This window comes from Trichinella spiralis, assembly GCF_000181795.1.
Source record: "Trichinella spiralis strain ISS 195 chromosome Unknown Scfld2, whole genome shotgun sequence".
Lineage (NCBI taxonomy): Eukaryota > Metazoa > Nematoda > Enoplea > Trichinellida > Trichinellidae > Trichinella > Trichinella spiralis.
Window position 1 is genome coordinate 9,878,717 of NW_003526941.1, and position 19,941 is coordinate 9,898,657.

Genomic DNA, 19,941 nt, shown 5'->3' on the forward strand with positions numbered 1-19,941 from the left:
GTTCGACAGATGAAAATATTAATCAAAGGATTGAAATTGGCCGGAGAAACTGGCAATCAATGGAGACGCTGGGCCAACGCTGCTGTAGTGAACGTTATGCTAGTGCCCAGTTGCTCGGCTCGAAAGAAACCAAGCTACAAACAGCGCTGTTTTTTACAATAAACTGCTCGAACAGGTGGATCAGAAAGGTAACGTCGACATCGCCATTTATGAAATCCATGCTATGATAGCGGACCTCTACCGAACGGGAGGAACAGATTTGAAAAAAGACGTCAATTTAGCTGTGTATCATTATAACGAAGCGGCAGCTTTAGCAACTGAAAATTGAAAGGAAAACTTGCCATGAAGTATTACACCGCTGCTGAACAATGTGCAGCTGAAGAAGGTGAATAATAAGTTGGAAAACAAAGAATAAACTTTATTCTTATCATTTTTTCAATTTTTGTTATTATATGTTGACAAAGTTTACCTTTCATACATTTTTTCTTCGTTATTATTTCAAAAATCTATGCTCAAACATCGATATATGTATATATATATACTTCAACAATCAACAAACTTCACAAAAAATAAATATAAGATAAACAGACTCGGTTAATTACCACAAGAGAGATGCTGAAAAAAGTGAAACTTGTTTCTGTTGTCAAAACAGGATTGCATTTAAACATTAAAAAAATTAGCGTCTTTTGAAACTTGCCTTCAATAATTTTTTCCTTTTTTCACGATCGCTGAGTTCATGTCGCTTTTTGCCGTGCGTATATTTTCTCTGCTTAAGATTCAGTCGTATGTAGTTTTCATTTTTTCGACGGATGGGCTTTCTCTTATTCAGAACTGTGGTTGGCATTTCGTCCAAAACATCATTCTCAGATTCCAAATTGATTCGACTCGAACTCTGCTTTGCCGACGACGACTCTGCCGCACCGTCACCGCTTTCAGATTGAAAGGCAAGCTGTGACAATTGATTATATCTCACAGCCATATCTTCCGGCTCAGAAATCTGGAACGGATATAGAAAATCACAATCAGATTCAAATTCTCGCACCGAAATCTGCGAACAGCCCGCAGTAGATGATGCATCGCATGATTCAACGGGACGACTGTTTTTCGCTTGTAAAAACGCAGCTTCTTCAACATCACCATTCGAACAAACAACTGAAGCGGACAAGTGCTTCTTTTTCGGATAACAAAATGTAAAATCTTGTTTCAAAGTAAAATTCGCTTTACGACGTTTTCTTTCTTTGAACAACTTTTCCCGCAATCGTCTCACGCTTGCCGGTGCTAGTTCAAAGTCAACGTTTTTTGGTTTACGACCGTGGATTTCCAAAAATGCGGCGATCCACTGACCATATTCTTCCTTTTGAGCAGAATCCTCTTCCATGATAAACAATTCAGTCCCAAAATGGTCAATTTCAACAAAAAAAATGCCAAAAATGTGAACAAAATCGAAAGTACCGTAAATGATTTACAGGTAACATTTAGTTGTACTGTCAATTGGTTTTGTATTTTATTTTTGATTTAGATTCACGCTGATTAATCATCAAAAATTAAGTAATCACAAAAGTGCTTTATTAATGACAATTTAGTATTTTATTCACAATAAGTTCATAAATATTTGAAATGTCAACTCTATTGACCAGGCGATTCTATTTGATCGCATTTTGGAATATGAAATACGTGATCTTCTTCTTCATATTCAGTACTTTTCAAATTAATCACATCCGGAAATGAGTAATTACGGCCGATATACTGTTGATCAATAGGAATTACGATTCGTTTTGAAGTTCCTTTGCATCGATGGTAAATTGATACGTATGGATCAATGCTGGTGATCAAATCTGACGCGCACCCACCGAGATAAAATTCGCCTGCTCCGCTAGCAATACCTTCATCCATTATTTCATCATATCCTGTAAAACATATTGTAATTACATTTAATAATTTATTGCAGCACACTGAAAGTGCATGGAAAATGGTTTCCTTCATTTTAATTAAGGAAAATTACAAGAAGTGAGTAAATTTTAAAGTTACAACGTTACAAGAAGTTACAAGGGTAAAGTTACAAGCAAATTGCATATAAATGATTATTGTCGGTACATTTTTGTTTGTTATCAATTGGCATTTTCACTTACCAATATCTTCGTCTTTAAGTCGAAGTAATACGGGTTCCAAAGGAGCTTCACCATCGCATTCCACTTTACCACTAACGGTTAAACATTCAGTATCATCCGCGTTGGCCAAGGAGATGAAAACAAAAATCCAAACCAATACTATACGTAAAAGCGTCATAGCATGCCTCGAAAAACTTTTGAAATAATGCATTAAAGTTAAAATTTTCAACAAAGAAAGCAACATTTCAAATGACGTATTAATTTTGAAATTTCTTGCAACTGCTTGTCGAATATTTTTATTTACGCCATGGATAATATTTTTTTCTATTATTAAGAAACATTGTTGACAACTACTTTTATTTTCATAACGAAACATATCAGTTACAATCAAACGTTTCACCTTTTACTATCATAAATAATGACAACATTTCGACGGCAAAACAAAAATTTGCTTTCAACATTGTTTATTGAAAATGAAATTTAATGAAACACTGCAATGTTAAAAACGGAGTGAAGGAAAACATTACTTTTTTTTAAAATGATAAGCAAAAAAATCTAATATTAGCTGATAAAATTTTTCAGTGTTTATAAGTAATAATAATAATAATAATAATATCATTTTAAGGAATACAGGCAGGACGATTGTCAAATTGTTTTTGCTCTTCGGTGGTGAAATAAGAGCGCAAATTGATCGCCTGAGGAATTTTATATTCCGCATCGTCGCTGTTGATCGGTAATTTCAGCATACGCCTCTGATTTTGTTTGCAAGTGTGGTAAATGTGCAATTCAGGCTCCCAGGATTTGTACAAATCTCGTTGACAACCGCTTACTGAAAAATATCCATTTTTGCTGACAAACGTTTCGTCAATACGATTAACATAACCTAAAAAGAAATTATTGTTTAAAAATAAATAAATAAATAAATTTCTCTTAAACCAGTTGAATATGCATAAAGTAAGTGCAATAAGTTTAATATGAATTACCATCTTTGGATTTCAGTTGAACAATAACCACACTGCCGTCATGCTTATCAGGATTGTTAGGATCAGGACAATAGGCTCTACCTCTTACCAGACGACAGCTTGACCGGGCACGATCCGCGTTGATTGATTGGACCAAATATTGGCCACATAACAATAAAAGTCCCAAGATAAAGTAAAGTTGTCGCATATTCGTTTATACACAAACTCACAGATATCAACTCACAGCAAACTGAAAACGTCTGAGTTTCTGCTACTGCTGCTGCTGCTGGAGGGTGTTGTTGTTGAAACGCTTGATGGCAGGCAGTTTGCCTATTGGTTTGACAGCCTTTTTTCAAGCTGATGATGCATCGTTAGAACGATAAATTTATGCCTGCTTTACTTGGTGGAAGAGTGGCAACTTGAGCAGCTGTCACCTGAGGCATCATCAGATGAACCGAACTGCTGCAGTATCATTATTCACTGTTGACGACCATGACCAGTATATTTTTTCACTACACCGCTTCCCTGATGCACTAGTTGTGCAGAGCCAGTTGTAGTGCAGTTGGAATTTCACGAAATAAATTTTCTCTTTTTTTTCTCTAAATTTTTTCAAATTGGCAACCCTGACCGTTTTGCCGAACAGCGACAATAAAACAAAATTGAAATTTTACGAATGAAATTAATATTACAAATTCAAATAATTTTGCATATTTAAAAAGTTGAAAAAGCTACAAGAAAAGTTCTTGTGTTCGTATTGTTTGAAATTTTACTGATTTAATTCCGACATGCAATTGTACTTGATGATCGTTTTTGTATTTACCTTGGGCAACTGCCGACGACAGCAAGGCAAATAAATGTTTTCTGTCGCTATGTGTTACTTAGTATTTAGTATTATAATTGCATAAGAATGAATTTACATTTCAAATTGCATCTGTTAAGATTTCCACGCAAACTTACATAACATAACCTATATGAACCATATGTTGTTAAACATGGTAATATATGTAGCTAGCTAGCTGATCAACAGAAAGAAAACTGCTCCAAATTCAATAAATGGTGCAAACGTAAGAAACAAAATGTTGTGCAAAATTCAAATAATCAAAACAAACATTGCATCAATTTTTAATTTAATTAAAAAGTGAAATAAGCGACATTAATACTAATAATATTATTGTTTAAGATGATGCAAGCAATAAAAAAAGAATTTACAATATCAAATTGCATTTGCAAATGAAAATAACGAATGAAATTTATGATGAATTGTTGAAGAAATTTTTAAACCAGCTTCAAAGTTCAGCCATGCGTATCGCTGAAATACAAAATTGTATTAAAATTTTTAAAAAATACATCATCTAATGATTATAAATTCTAAAATCTCATATTAAAAAATGTAATTTTTTCACTAAAAGAGAAAAATAGAATAAATAAATATTGATACATATATAAATATATATATATATATATATAGAATTAGAGAATAAAATTAAAATAGGTACGGTACGTCTTTCCATTGTTCCATTGCTGATTTCGGTCAGTCAGCGGTACATACATCACGTGCATCAAATTTCTTTCCGTAACACTTCCATCACTTGCTTTGTCAATTTGTTTAAACACTTGATTTCCACCTGCTGGTCCAACTGGTAGAACCAGCCGACCGCCCGGCTTAAGCTGATTAATCAGCTATAACATATATAATTTCAGAGCACATTGTTAGAAATGCAATAAACAAAAAAGAAAACAGAACAGAACAAAACAAAAAAAATCACAGCTTGTGGAACGCGCTCAGCTGCCGCGCCAACGTGTATAGCATCATATGGACCATCCTGTGCGTAACCATCACGACCATCACCAACTGAAAATTTCAAACATATGCGTTTGGTTTATTTTAAAATTTCCACAAATAAAACAAAAGTACCGATTAATTTCACTCGACCACTGCTCAACAATTCTGGATTCCCATTGCGAACATTCTGTATCGACTTTTCCACCAGCTGTGGAATATGTTCAATACCGACAGCCTTACCACTGTTTCCAAGCTAAAGAAAGATTCATCTTGACCTTCTGATAACGAACTTTCTCTACACACTGACCATTATTGCAAAACATGCTGTTAAATATCCAGAACCACTACCCACATCCAACGCTCGGTTTCCTTCTGTCAGATGATCTTTCAGCATTTCTAGCGCGTAAGCGTGCTTAGAAATTACAGTAATGTTACATTAGCAACGTTTGTTTCAAAGTTCAATTATTCATCATTTACCATATGTGGAGCGCTGATTGTGGCTGCAAATCCGATGCCTTGCGGTGAATCAATATAAGGTCTGCTGTCAGTGTAAAAACCACGATCCACTGCTAACATTGCTTTTTCCACTGATTCAGACTTTATAATACCATTTTCTTGACAGAAAAACCATTGAACAAGTGAAAAAGGAAAATTTTATTAATGCGCATACTTTTCAAATTTTCCACAAGACCAACATTGCTGTCAGAAGAAGAATACCACGCCATTGTAGACGAATAGCGCCAAAAAGTAATGCAGACAAAAGTTTTGATCCAGTGTACAAGTTGAACTTCACTCTACAAAGTTAAACAACAACGCATGATAATCTACTCGAAGCAAATATTTTACACAACAATTTTCAAATTTACATACCCTCCAATTTAGCATTTAGTTCTGAAAAATAGGTTGATCATTTTCACAAAGTACATTTACTCACATGGTTGCACAACCATGTAAAACAATAAAATTACGTAATATTAGTGTAAATTTTGGATTCCTTTATTCTTTGATAAAATAGGAAGAAAAGGATTAAAAGTTACTAACAGCATAGTTGCATTTTTGAAATAACAAAATATTTGATTGCAAAAAGTTCAATTTCAACTTTTGCAAATCATGTTCAGAAAAAAGAACAACACAATGTTCATTTATTAGAAAGCAAAGTGGAAATATTTTAAAATTTGCAAATATGTGCTATAAATAACTTCATTGTTTAGCACGAATTAGTGATAGTAGTTATTTGTTAGTAATCAAAAAATATAAAAGCTGAACAAATTAATACAAATTTATGGACTTTTTTTTCTTACCCCCATTCAGTTTGACGGATTTTCGGGTGAATAAATTACTGTACATGAAGTGATGCTCAAGTAAATTTAAATTGGATACATTGGTTATCTGAAGTGAAAAAAAACTAAAATTTTCTATATTGAAAGTGTTCATGTAGGACAAAAATGAAAAAAAAACTGATGAAGATAAATTGTATTAACCTTTATCTACCCAAAAATTTTTGGTGCATGTACAAGATCTGTAAAACTTGGTAACGCATACATAGGGTCTAATAAAGAAAGTATTGTGGCTAGACATCTCTGGTACTACTCCTTATGGAATTATGGCATGTTCCATTTAGTGAACATTGAGCTGTTCTCGACAAAAATACTCCAGACATGGAAGTACTGGTTTAACTGATCAGGGAACGTAAATTTTGGTAATATATAAGGACATAAACGTCGACATATAAGGATTTATGGGAGATTTTATTTAAATATATGGTAAATTTCGAAGCACTGCTTTCCCCGCTTTGCGTGAAGACGAACATTGTATTTTCCTGACATGTTCTTTGTGCTTCGTCTGCTTTACACATGCTTCGACAGTTTACAGCTCCCCTATGGTTCTATAATAAAAATATGGTTTACACGCCATCGAACCTGATGTCAAGCAATTCAGGCAATTGCGACAAAGTGCTGCTGTCACTGGTGGACTTTGATCTGACTGCAGCAACCTGAAGAAAACAATCTCGATAAAACAATGAATATGATGAGTTCAGCGCTACAGTCACTACTTTTAGCGCATTGATGAATGAACAAAGGCTAATACCATTTTTGTCTCTTATGGTCGGGCGATAGGCTCCTATCTGTCGATCAAGAAGGCCTATTCCTCCCATGCCAATGCTGTATGATCGAACCTAATTGGTCATGGGTATTTCTGTTCTCAGTGACCTATGACTTGTCGTTGAGTACTGCGGAAGGGACTGTGAGTCATGTAGTTATGGGCTATCTTAATACATAACTTAAACAACTGCTCTACAGTACATGGAGTTCACAGATTTTGAGATTTTGGCGTGGTGTAAACCCAAACAGTTGGTCAGACATAGCTAAGCATCTGCTCCAAATCATGTCAAAAGGGTGGCTGTGAGAAAACATAGCTAGAAAGCAGTTTACACACAAAAACATAGTCTATGTCACTATTGTAAACAATATCTCCTAACTTGCCCATTTATGACAAGAACAGCCCAATGTTCACTAAATGGAACATCAGTGTTTTTTATCAATTATTAATATAGAAACGTAGAGTATAACCATACGTTATATATATATATATATATATATAACGAAGTTAACGAAGAATTAAAACTGAATCAAAAAGTCAGTTTTTGCTGATTTCATTGATTAATGAAAACATAACGGTAAATATGAAGATAAGTGTTTTTATAAATATACCAGCCAAGAATTCATGCGCAAAATATAAATAAAAACAATGGTTTGTTGGTAGTGTTAGGTGCTCTTAAAGTTTTGTTCCATTTAGTGAACATTGGGTAAATAAAGGTTGAGCTAACATTAATTTTTAGATTAAAAAAATGCAACTTAACTAATGTAAAACTAATAATTTCAAATAAATCGATCAAATTGATATAATTTGTGAAAAATGTACATTCATTTTCACATCAGCTAAAATTTGCTTATAATTAATTTTACATAACTAACGAATTAACATTTACAGTGATGGAATAATTCATTGTGGAAACAATTCGAAAATATTAAAAAAATTTTCAGGTACTAATTTTCAAAATATAATATTTTGAACATTTGAGAAAACTCCCAATACGGAGTAGATATTATTTTTGAAAAATTACCAAGCAAAAAATAATTTCACTTTTTATTATAACAGTCTAAAATTAGTGATGATTGTAGTATATTTGCTTTTTCTTTTTATGACATGCTTGAACATTTCTCCGGTAAAACAAGCAATAAAGAGTAGATTTCGAGCGAAATTAATGAGCAAAATTATCACTGTCGTCCGCCGTTTAAATTAACATGATAAAAATGAAATGATGAATGAATTTTATGAATAAAAGAATTTCCCATTTTCTAAACGTCAAAAGCCGTTGTTGATTATTAATGCAATTCATTATATGGATAAATTAATGAATGTTGGAAGGTGGATAAATTGGTTGGCAGTTGATTTGAAACGACACCGCCGGATGGTTCTCAATCTCTAAGAATGACATAAAAAGCGTGAATCACGCCTGGAATGAAGCCCAGCAATGTCAGCAAAATATTGATCGCCACATCGGTAGTAAAGCAGCCGGTTTGCATGGCCACGGCGACTGGCTGAAAGTGAAACAATCATTTTCTCAATCGAATTTTTCAGTTTATTTAATTTAATCAACAAATGCATACTGTGACAAAATTAAAATATTAAATGAAGGAGCAAAGAAAAATATTTTTTATATGAGAGATTTTTTTTAAATAAATTTTAGTTATTGTAAAATTTCTGGAAGAGCAAAAATTGAAAGTGGAGAGAGAAGTATGTTGAAAAAGTTTTCACTTTCCTTCACCGTATACTAACAAAGAAGAAAGTATAATAGCTTTTTGGCAACTATCATTATAAGTAAAGCAAACAGCAGAAGCAACAACGTCGACTGACGTTAGTTGGCTTTTCTCTAAAAGCAGCTTGCTCGTTAAATACACTGCTGTTGCTGCTGCTGCAGATGATGATGATGTTCAAAATGTTATTCTATATATATATATATATATATATACATATATTGAATTGCAATTTTGAAACATTTCATAATTCTTTTCTTTTTCCTTTCAATTGCTATCACTTGCGTGTTCAGAAATATTTTGAGAAAAGGTCAAAATATGACAATAGAAAGTTATATTAAAAAAAAAATACATCTTGAATAATGACATACAGCAGAATGCATTAATGCATTGAATTTTTTCAATCAAACTGTTGCAACCTTTAACATCTATTTATACTTTGATTAAACGTTAACAGAAAGGTAGAAAAATATAAAAACAAATTTCACTCAATGGATGTTGAAAATTTTTCTCCAAACTAACAAATGAAACACAAAACTATCAAAGTTTTATTATTTATTATTTGCAATAAAAAAATAATTTAAAAATAAGTAAATCAATCAAGCATTAATTTTTGCAATTACCGGCAATAGCAAAGCACAACAAACACGTGGACAGTCGCCAATGGTTAAAGCCATCTTTTGCTGAAATTTTTTATTTCACCAAGAAGGCTACTGCGATCAACCAGGAGAAAACAATCTGCTAGCTACACTTGAATACTAGAGATTGAAAAGAATCACATAAACTTGCACCACCATAGCGCCATCTAGAAAATAATCAACCAATCAAACGAAGAAGCTGCACATTGTTTCACGTTGACCATCCTTGGACAAGTGTTTCATACGTATGATCAATTTATGATCCAGTTGATTTTGCTTTTGCTGTCCTAAAAAGGAGAAAAAATATGCTTCAATACAGGAAAAACGTGTTTGCAACTTGACCTCGAACTGTGGCCAAAAATTCTTCACTTTGGTCAACTTTTCAATGGTATTAATAATAATAACGACAACGATCAATAAATAATACAAAAGTTGAACAAAACAAACTTGTCAAATACCAGCAGAAGAAAAGCAAAATTACATTTTCAAGACAACTGTAATAGAATTATATATATATATATATATATATATATATATCTTTTTCTTCTTCTTAAACAATAAAATAAATCTATTCAACATGTTATATCATTCAAGTTGTTCAAATATTACAAAAGCAAAACAAGACTAATCTAATCCAATCCAATCTTAAACTAGATTTAACAATCAACTTGAACAACATTGATTATACATTTCGTTAATACTCTTTCTCCAATTTCATTTTAATTCACTCTGCATCAACATGATGCAACAAATAATGCATTTACTATTTATTATATACATTTTCACATCTTTTTATAGAAATTATCAAAATAAAAAAACATTAAATTCAAGTTCCAATTTGTTCAAATTAAAACTATTCATCCACACAAAAGCAAACGCCGAATATCGATCCAATCGCCTGTCTTAAAACTCATACATCTTTTCGATCAATATAATGCATCACAGCAAATTTCACATTCACCATTATCTAAAAACAAAAAAGAAAGCAAAAGTACATATGCAATTTTTTTCATTTATTAATTTATTTACAGCACAATTGAAGACCTTTCTGTTATAAATAAAACATGTTACTTGGCTTTATTGTGAATTTTAACGTGAGCTCGCAAATTAACCAATTGTAAAAAACGCTTGTTACAACCAGGGAAAACACAAGCATGTGGTTTATATTCTAAACGACAATAACATTATTATTATTATTATTGCAGCAAAAGAAAAAAGAAGACACATACTCGAATGAGTTCCGAGATGTACTTTCATATTATAATAAACTGAAAAAGATTTTCCACAACCATCCACTGGACACTAAAAGAAAAATATATTTTTTTATATCCAACACAATAATATGTAATATTTTCGATTTGCAAAAAACGTACAACATGTGGCTTCTCTTTAGAATGTATCAAGTTATGTCGTTTCAGTTTGCTGGAATCATCAAAAGCTTTATTGCATCTTGTACACATGTGTGTTCTTGGTCCGTGCCTCTGAAGATGCTGTCTAACATATTTCTGTTTAGCAAACGCTTTATTGCATCCCTTCAAATAAAACATTCAATCATTTGCTATATTTTAAACAATGTTCAAAAGCACACACTTTTAGAATATGAACAGAAAATACAAATAAAGAATTATTAGCCTTTACAACAACACTGTGTCTATTTGTCAATGATGAAATGAATATTTGCAATAGTTCAGCTTGTTCATATTAAAGACAACATGCATGCATTATAGACAGTGTATTTGATCATTTGAATCTTAATCTTTAAACATTCATGCATTATTAATTTCTTGCTCTTTTTATTCATTTGCAATTCAACTTGTTTTTATTACTGTTCACTTATTGCTGTAATACCTAAAAATCAAATATTACAACAGTATGCAAATACAAAAATAAAACCACACAGGTTGAATTTGATAGTATCGTAAAATTATCTCATCAAAATTCAGAAATTCACACAAAAAATGAACCATATTTTTAACGAGAGCTCAATTTTTATCTTTTCTGATATGTGGTGTTCAGCTTAGAAATATATAAAATGTTAACTGGAGAAAATAGTAATAAATTTTCTCGCAAATCCAATGATCATTTTTAAAATCAACTTGCAATCTTGAATTTCTTATGAAGTTTCGCGAACCGATACCCCACTGGTGACTTCAAATAAAATCTGCATGTCATATTACCAATTTCATTTGTGTTGGAGATCAAACAAAACTGGCAACATGACATTCACATTTTCTTTTCACGATGCTTTAAATCCAAGTGTATTCTTTCTTCTTCTTACACAGCAATGCAAAATGACAATTTCAAATGATGTATTTGATTATCGTTTTTGAATACACATTATGAGATCAAAACGGTTGTTAGAAATTTGTCAATTTCATAATTGTTGTTATTAATACAAAATGATTAAATATATGTTTTGTTTAATAATTTAAAGAATCATTGAATTGTTCATGATCAATGTAAAAAATTCGAAAAAATACACAATCATGTAACCATCAATAATATGCTATTAGTAACTTCATCACTTACCCTGTGTGGACATTTGAATGGTTTTGTCGGATCCTCTTTTTCCGTTCTACTTTCTCCTGTCCTTCCATCATTTATGCTGGGGTTTACCCAGTTAGTATCGTTTAAATGTTCCGATTCCGAAGCAAATATTTCGGAATGAAGGTTTCCATCTAATAAAATAATATCTCGTAACATTATAATAGTTACGATGTCAATGTATGTAAATACATCTCCAAATTATATACACAACTACAATTATGCATAGTTCGATTATCTGAAGTGTCTCATTACATAATATTCTCGTTAAACGAAAACACAGTCACAAAGCAAGCATAACAATCATTCCGATAATCTATAAACGCAAAAGTTGCAAAGTCAGTTAACAGCTTACCGCACACCCATGCTTCTATAGAATACTTTTTATTATTAGATATTAATATCACATTTCGATGATCCCATTCAGCTAAATTAATCTCATTTAGTTTATTTAACAAAAATCGAGACATTGAGAATGATAACTTACAGTTTGAAAACGAAGCAATTAGCAAGGTAATAAACAAACTTGCCCATCAGTGTACTGTACTGTTGTGAAATTAATATGTAAATGAAAAATATTTTTTCTAGAAATAGTTTAATAGTTTTGCACACTTTTATTACTTCGTGTTTTTAATCTTATTTTTGTGAAGTTATTTTAAACTTATGATGCGAAAAATCAGGCCAAATTTGATTTGCCCTGATATGTTTGTGTGGCAGTTTAAAAAGTTTACCCACCTTCTCTTGTCGACAGAAATCGCAAAGGCGCACATATTAAGTTTACTCGATAAACAAAAATTTGATAGCATAATGAACACTGGCACAACCAATTTTATTTTTCCAATAAATGCAACCGAAAATAATAAATTCAAATTAATGCATGCATGCATTTATAAATTCGGCAGCACTCTTTCAATGGGGCAACTCTTTCGAACTTTAGCACTCTTAATTTCTGAATCTACAGTCATTTTCAATCTGTACCACATTTCAAGTGTCAAGTGCAAGTGATGCTTCCTTATCCATTCACTTCGTTGCTTTTCGTATGTATTTTATATTTTGCAGTGTGTTGGCTAATTTTCTAATATCAGAATCGAAAATCATGAAAATGAAGTATACAATAATAAAAGAAATTTTTCACTTTAAATATTTCCTGTTAAAAACTTCAAAATGCAAAACAAATCAAACATTAAAAAAATAAAACTTTACATTTTTTATGAAAAATGAAAGTTTATATATTTTATAACAAGTAATAATGCTAATAGGGTTTTATAACTTTAATTTAATTTATTTATTTAATATTACTTTTTAATTTGGTAATTTGCTCTTGCTTTCTTGTTTACGGTAACAAAAGTTTTATCTTTGAAGTATAAAATATGAAATTTATTGGCAATTATGATATTTTGGCAGAAGGAAAATTTCTTTTTGAAATATTGGCTCAGTTGCGTAACTTTGGTGTGGAAAGAATGGTTACGAAAGGTGAATGGATGCGGAAATGGCCGAACGAACCAAGTTATTGTGTAATACGAAAAGTGGAGCCTGAAATGGATAGATGGTTGTCGCGTGGCAAAGTTTGGGTTGATTGGATTTTTCGAGGAAAAGCACTAGGAATCTATCAATTTTCCAAAGAATTGAATCGATGTGACTGGCATTTGATTCATAAACACGAAGAACATCTTTTTTGCGATTGCAAAAAATCTTTGGAAGTGAAACTACCATCCCACGTGTCAATTCCTCCATTAGAATATTATTTGTTGCAGAAGAGCTTTGATGCGAAAAAAATGAATGAGATGCCACCTTCTCATGTACCTCTTGTGCCCCATGTTGACGAAGAATTCTCCATGTACAACTTCAATTTAGATGAAAATAGAACAGAATCAACTGACGCCGATAAAGAGGCGTATCTTGATTTGTATGGGAAGGAACTCCCTTGCAAATTGGAAAAATGGAAAGCTGGTTCTATTTGAAAAAGTTATATATGTAAATATTAATTAATTAATTTATTTATATTATTTAGTTTCTTTTACATTTGTTTTCATGGCACAAATAAAATTTGAAGAAAAGATTTGTTACTTTACAATTATTAACAACAATCATTATTTATCACTTTCAAATTTGAATAGTCAAATTACCAATTTTATAATTTCCTATGCGTGTCTCATATTTTGTTCAACTTATTTTTGAATTGATCTATTGTTCTAGTGTTCATTAATTCATTTTTACACGTGCGAGTCAACTTTATTTGATCAAGAAGTGTATAATTTTAAAAGTTGAAATTATTTTTTACGTTTAATATCAATTTAAAAGTGAAAATTTTATTCGAAATATGAATCTTTTGTCCCATGTTGAGTAATTTTTATTGCACATTGTTAATTTTATTTTTATTAAACAATTAATGCTTGTTAGAAAACAGCAAAATAATTAACTGTAATGAAAACGCTGTTAGTTAATAAATGAAATGCTTACTTTGTAATAAGCTGATGTCCATTAAAAGCTGTTAATGAGCTTGCTTACGACATTTGTTGTTAGTGAATTTGCAAAGTCAATCTTTGTATATTGTAATTGATTATCGTTTATTCTCTTAATGAATAATTTTGGGTAATTTGTAATTGAAAAAGTAAATGAACAATGGAAGCCAACATGGAACGGTAATGCTGGAAATATTGAATAATTGAAATTTTAGAACAAACGCATCGTTTCACAAAAATCGTCATCTAATTAAATTGGATGCTTTTTTATTGCCAAAATAATGCTGAACTAAAAATAAGCAAAATTGCAGTTCCGTTTTATGTTAATGTTAAATTTCAAAAAATGAAAGTAAGACAATAATATCTGAATGAGAGTTTTTATCAGTACTTTGTATTTGTAAATGTTAAATGAAATTAACATTATTAATATATTTCTTTATGAAATTATGAAAAAGAGCAATTTTTTCTACAAGAACCCGCACTGTTATTACAAAATCTTTTGTTATAAATCTGTCAATTATTGATATTATACATTAAACAAAATGAAGCATAATAATCGACTGATGCGTTAAACAAATTTTAATTTACTTAAAAATTTTACACTAATTTGAATTAAGAAATACAAAAAGAATACAATGATTATTCAACTTTCAAATACGTTTAAATAATCAAATGCTAATTTAATTGCTTTGCATAAAAATATTGCTTATATTTATCATATAACCGTAATATTTTTGCATTATTGCATTTTGTAATATAACAATATAAGAAGTTTTATAATGAAATGACAACAACAGCAGCAGCAACTTTATAAGTGAAGTATTCATTATAGAACATTAATTATTATTCATATTTAAAATTTCAATTGAAGTGAAAGAAAAACTGATTAAAAAAATGAAATTTAATTAATTTTATAATATTTTTGATACTATACCATAACTGAAAAATTGCTTTCAAGATAAATAATGAAGTGCGTGAAGCAATTTATTTAGAGTTTGTTATTTGTATTATATTAAGCAAGTTTTATTAGCCATCGTTGTGCTTTTTAAGTTTCCCAGATGTAATCGCTTTAATCAAACTATAATGTCTACAGTTGGTAGAGGAACATTTTCAAAGCTGCTTAACATTTTACCCTTTGCTCTTACTTTATAATTAATTTCAACTGCTTGTGCTATTAATTGGCTTGATCTCAAAATTAGCAACTTCATTATTCAACTGTATCTGTCTCTATTTAATCCACAACACCTACGCTTGTTGCAATTTGAAGCATGATTGTCTGCATTGTTTAGGCAAAAGCTTTCACTTTGAAGCATCTGAATTGCAAGTTACTTCAACATGAACTATTCCACTTTCTGTTTTCAGTATGGTTAGCTGCCTTTTGAAACGACTTTAAAAAAATTTTCCTTTTACTTCACAAAATACCTGCAATAAAACTTCGAATGACTTTGAATTGCAATGGCAATGACAAATTTACACTGCATTATAATGATTTGCATATTTATTTCAGACTGCTCTTGGAAATGGCAAAATACGCTCTTCACTTGACTTTGATTTTGGCTGTTCTATTGTCTGTTGCTTTCAGTGAATTTATACGTCTCAAACCATCAGGTATACATTATTTTCTCTTTTTTTTCAATAGAGTATGCAGTTTCAAAATTAAATTTTCATCTTCAATGTCCTTATCTATTAAGATTATGCATAACAGATTTTTAATTTATGTTAGTTAATTTTTTTTAGAACAAGCAGTTATTGAACAGAATAGATAATTTCACTTTTGCAAGTGATACAATTTAAAATATTATGAACGTGTACAAAAACAAATTCAAGAAACACATTTTCATTTTTTGATGTAAAAATCGAAAGCACAACAAAAACTTTCAATAATATGAAATTATTTTTTTCTGCATTAAATTCTTCTATTTAAAATTTTAACACTGTATAGTTTTGGAAATAAATGCAGTAAATTGATAATATGCCATAATATTTGAAAGTACTGCTTAAGAATGTGCTAAATTATTTAATATGCCATTTAGAGAAAAAAAAATATGATTCAGAAAAAATGCAATTCGCAGCTAAAGATTATGGAGATCTGCACAGTGGCATATCTGCTTACAGACTAATTCCAGTACTTCAGGCGTCAAAAAAAAGGCAATTAAAAAATTTGAATGACATTGAAGAAAGCGCAATTCCTGAATGGTCTATGCTTGGTTGGACGTGGTGATTTGTCATTATGCTAATATCATTTCTGATAAAATTATATAATCAGTTATTCACTGTTTACATATTATTCAGTTTTAAGCGTGACACTTAAAAAGAACTTTAAATATATGTTACACAAACCATTATGTCACTTGTTCACAATATGTGGAAAAGAATTTAACACAAATAAAAATTCTTTCATTCTAAACAAAAAATTTACAAGCAAATCATAATTTTCACGTTTAAATAAACAAAAAAAATTTTTTTATTATATAAATTTTTAGAACATCATGTAATTTAAAAACACCAGTTACTTTAAACAGAGAACTTGACAGTTTTTTATGATTAAAGTTTAATATATTAAAAAATTCTTCAAAATTAAATAATTTCTCTTATTCATAATTTTCCAAAATTCTTTTATATTAATGCTTGAAATCTCCACCTAAAAATATGTTATGTTCCTATTTGTATAGTTTATTGAAAAGTATATAATAAGTAATAAATTTAGAAATTCGTTTTTTCTCACCCTTATTATTGAATGTAAATTTCACATAAGTAAAATAATAAAAATATGTGTTCTAATAAACATTCATACTTAATGATGTCATTTTAATACTATACTACAGTATTTTATTAATCATTGATATCAGTGGCATGTGTTTCATTCAAATGATGATTTTATAACTTTCTGAAATTTGTTTTTGGCTATATGTTAACCTAATTCATGCTCATGGTTTGTAAGGTATATATGATTATGTTTGATGTCGGCAGTTTGCCGTGTTCTAAGTTTCCCATAGAAATTAAAACATTTTAAATGAAACTTAATTTTATAATTATAAGGTATTTCTTGTTGAAATCCTGAGAAAGCGAAAATTAATTTTCGCTTTGAATAACCAGTAATGAATGATTTTGAATTTGAGAACTGAAACATAAAATTAAGGTTTTTTTTAAATAAACAGTATGTAAGTAATAGAGTTTAAATGCAGTTTATCAACGTTGTATTCAGAAAAAGTCACATGGATTGATGATTTGTAAAGCATTTCATGATTAACTATGCATTCATAAAAGATGTGCGTATTCATGTATGGATATTGTTCATTCAGTAATGCTTTGAAACTGTTGAAAGAATATTGTTTGTAAAACTTTTTTTATTGTTATTTTCTGAAAAGAAATGTATGTTATTAAGTCGAAGCTGTTATTTAATTTATATGTATGTAATAAAGTTTTTTATTTTATAGTTAAAAATTCTGGCATAAAATTGATTGTAATTTTGAATAGAACATACAAACGTACACGAATTATTTATCTTACTGAATGATCTAAGTTTTACAGATCTTGAACATGCAACATGTTAATTTTGTTGAATTCTTCTTTTAATGGATTTTGAAATTAAAAGTCTGTTTGTAGTAGTTACAGTGGAAGTAGGAAATTTAGTCAAAATGATTTTAAAGTTTTCTAAACTAACTTAAACCGATTTACTTTTGATCTAATTAAACAAATCCCTTAATGAAATAAATGAATAATAATAATAATAAGTATTATTATCTCAGATTTGTGATGTTATTATTGAAGGAATGTAAGCAATTATTCAGATATTGATTGTGTGACTGTTGGCCTCTTACAGCTTGTAGTTGATAAGCGACTGAACATGGTATGTAGTTTACTTATTTGACTTTCAAATTATTCTGCTAAGCTTAAGCGAGTTACATATTAATAAATGTTTTATATTTATGCACTTTTTTTACAAATGGTTGTTGTTGTTTCAATTACTGCTTTGCAAAATTAACAAAAATAAAATAATGCTTGGCTTCTGTAAAATAAGTAAACGGAATTTTTTCTGCTTTTAATACATCCTGTTAAAAAAGGAAAAATCAAGTCATCTCTCATTCAGTAAATAAGATTTACCATTTCATTTGAATACTTTCTATTTTTTTCACTGAACATGCTGTATTCAGCTACAGTATGCTTTAGCGTACTGAATTTACAATAGTTTAATAGAATTAAGCAGTTTTTATTGTAATATAAAATACTTGCAAAATTCAGCATAAAATATAAATGGAATGCGCCTGGCATGCAAAGGGCATATTAGCAGTGAAAAAGAGAGGGACGTTGTGCGTCGATATTTGGGAGTCCTTGTATTTGTTCACATCAGTAAAGCTATATATAGTTTATGTTTGTTAGGAGTCGATGCGGTCTGTCAGCTAACAGACATGGTAGCGCAGAAGACGCTACAATGGCGTGGTATGATCCTGTCTTACATCAGAAGATTCCATGTGGAATGTGCGAAACTTCCGTTCAATCAGTTGATTGGGTCGGCGAGACGCTACTTTTGCCATTATCAGTGATATGTTTACATGCATGATTATATGCACAAGTTGATCCTCCAATGGAAACCTTCAAGGGATTACAAAAAAGATTACTTGAAATTTACGGGGAGCAAGAGCTTGCAATGCAGAATTTTTAAATTTCTATAATTTTGCGATGACTTTGCATGATCTCATGTTTGCCGTTGTGATAAATGAATGAACTCTTCTGCAGCGGTTCACTGAAGGCTTTGCAAACGTTGTTTGTCATATACACTTGTCACTTCGAACGTCAGTTCCATCGAAGTATCCGAATGCTTTGCCAAACAGGTAGAACGTTTCAAGGATCGCTTGGAGCGCATTTGGTCTAAAGGTGATACGTACGTGAAGTCAAAGTACGCTAGCATAACCAAGCCCAGATATGCAGATTTTTAAGAGTCAGCATATTAATGAATTCTCAGAAGGTGAAGTAGCCAGCAAAGCCGAGAATACCTGGAAATGAATATTAAAGCGACGATCAGAAGGTACATGACGAACCCAATTCTGTCAGAATGCAGCCTTTACATCACCACAGTGCTTGAGAGCCGCAGGAGTTTGACAGTAAAGTCAAACCTTAATCTGGAAGGAAGAACAGTTAAAGACAGCTATCATATGCGACCAGCCAAGCGCGCATATTCCAGAAAATTCAGCTGTATTTCTGAAAGTGGTTTTAATTCGACAAAACGGATTTCACCTACTCAGGGAGTGCCTGTTTGGTGAAAAAGCATATATACCATTTCACAGCAGATCTGGCGATGAGTGGAGATGGACGAATTTAGCTGTTGGAATAGCAACCTCGTCCGAAGAAGTAGCGATATTACAAAGCAAAAAAAGCACTGAAAGTCAGCAACTCAGCGATGGACATCGACAAGTAGTAAAGAAAATGGTGCTTAATAATGTGATCAATGTTTCCAAGAAGTTAGAAAGTATATAGAGAGATGATTATTATAATAGAAAGCGTCTGTTTGTTATAGCTGTATTTAAATCTGATATCCTTAATCTCTGAATACAGAAATGAAGCTTCTCTAATTTGAACTGCATTTGCGATGCATTCTGGTTGAAAAGAATCTTAAAATTCGGAGAAT

The 19,941-nt window shown here is 30.8% G+C and overlaps 8 protein-coding genes across 8 annotated transcripts; 3 read left to right on the forward strand and 5 right to left on the reverse strand.

The window, feature by feature from the left end:
• Positions 1-676: 676 nt before the first annotated feature.
• On the reverse strand, positions 677-1,378 carry Tsp_07618 (rRNA-processing protein CGR1). The gene has a single exon (XM_003381019.1). The coding sequence runs from the start codon at positions 1,376-1,378 to the stop codon at positions 677-679; it is 702 nt and encodes a 233-aa protein (XP_003381067.1).
• A 248-nt stretch (positions 1,379-1,626) lies between these two features.
• Positions 1,627-2,286, reverse strand: Tsp_07617 (prestin). Its single transcript, XM_003381020.1, has 2 exons — positions 2,130-2,286; positions 1,627-1,907 (listed from the first exon to the last, which is right to left on the reverse strand). The coding sequence occupies exons 1-2, from the start codon at positions 2,284-2,286 to the stop codon at positions 1,627-1,629; spliced, it is 438 nt and encodes a 145-aa protein (XP_003381068.1).
• A 442-nt stretch (positions 2,287-2,728) lies between these two features.
• On the reverse strand, positions 2,729-3,278 carry Tsp_07616 (hypothetical protein). The gene is made up of 2 exons (XM_003381021.1): positions 3,092-3,278; positions 2,729-2,937 (listed from the first exon to the last, which is right to left on the reverse strand). The coding sequence occupies exons 1-2, from the start codon at positions 3,276-3,278 to the stop codon at positions 2,729-2,731; spliced, it is 396 nt and encodes a 131-aa protein (XP_003381069.1).
• A 1,078-nt stretch (positions 3,279-4,356) lies between these two features.
• Tsp_07615 (protein-L-isoaspartate(D-aspartate) O-methyltransferase) lies at positions 4,357-6,397 on the reverse strand. Its single transcript, XM_003381022.1, has 10 exons — positions 6,368-6,397; positions 6,155-6,242; positions 5,720-5,744; positions 5,545-5,647; positions 5,331-5,450; positions 5,161-5,265; positions 4,986-5,106; positions 4,837-4,922; positions 4,567-4,738; positions 4,357-4,379 (listed from the first exon to the last, which is right to left on the reverse strand). The coding sequence occupies exons 1-10, from the start codon at positions 6,395-6,397 to the stop codon at positions 4,357-4,359; spliced, it is 873 nt and encodes a 290-aa protein (XP_003381070.1).
• A 3,397-nt stretch (positions 6,398-9,794) lies between these two features.
• Positions 9,795-10,856, reverse strand: Tsp_07614 (zinc finger protein). Its single transcript, XM_003381023.1, has 5 exons — positions 10,683-10,856; positions 10,539-10,611; positions 10,404-10,477; positions 10,226-10,276; positions 9,795-9,803 (listed from the first exon to the last, which is right to left on the reverse strand). Exons 1-5 carry the CDS (start codon positions 10,854-10,856, stop codon positions 9,795-9,797), a joined length of 381 nt encoding a protein of 126 aa, XP_003381071.1.
• A 2,367-nt stretch (positions 10,857-13,223) lies between these two features.
• On the forward strand, positions 13,224-13,814 carry Tsp_07613 (conserved hypothetical protein). Its single transcript, XM_003381024.1, has one exon. It carries the CDS (start codon positions 13,224-13,226, stop codon positions 13,812-13,814), a length of 591 nt encoding a protein of 196 aa, XP_003381072.1.
• A 2,021-nt stretch (positions 13,815-15,835) lies between these two features.
• On the forward strand, positions 15,836-16,536 carry Tsp_07612 (conserved hypothetical protein). The gene is made up of 2 exons (XM_003381025.1): positions 15,836-15,923; positions 16,370-16,536. The coding sequence occupies exons 1-2, from the start codon at positions 15,836-15,838 to the stop codon at positions 16,534-16,536; spliced, it is 255 nt and encodes an 84-aa protein (XP_003381073.1).
• Positions 16,537-19,032: 2,496 nt separating this feature from the next.
• Positions 19,033-19,790, forward strand: Tsp_07611 (hypothetical protein). Its single transcript, XM_003381026.1, has 2 exons — positions 19,033-19,147; positions 19,498-19,790. The coding sequence occupies exons 1-2, from the start codon at positions 19,033-19,035 to the stop codon at positions 19,788-19,790; spliced, it is 408 nt and encodes a 135-aa protein (XP_003381074.1).
• Positions 19,791-19,941: the final 151 nt, after the last annotated feature.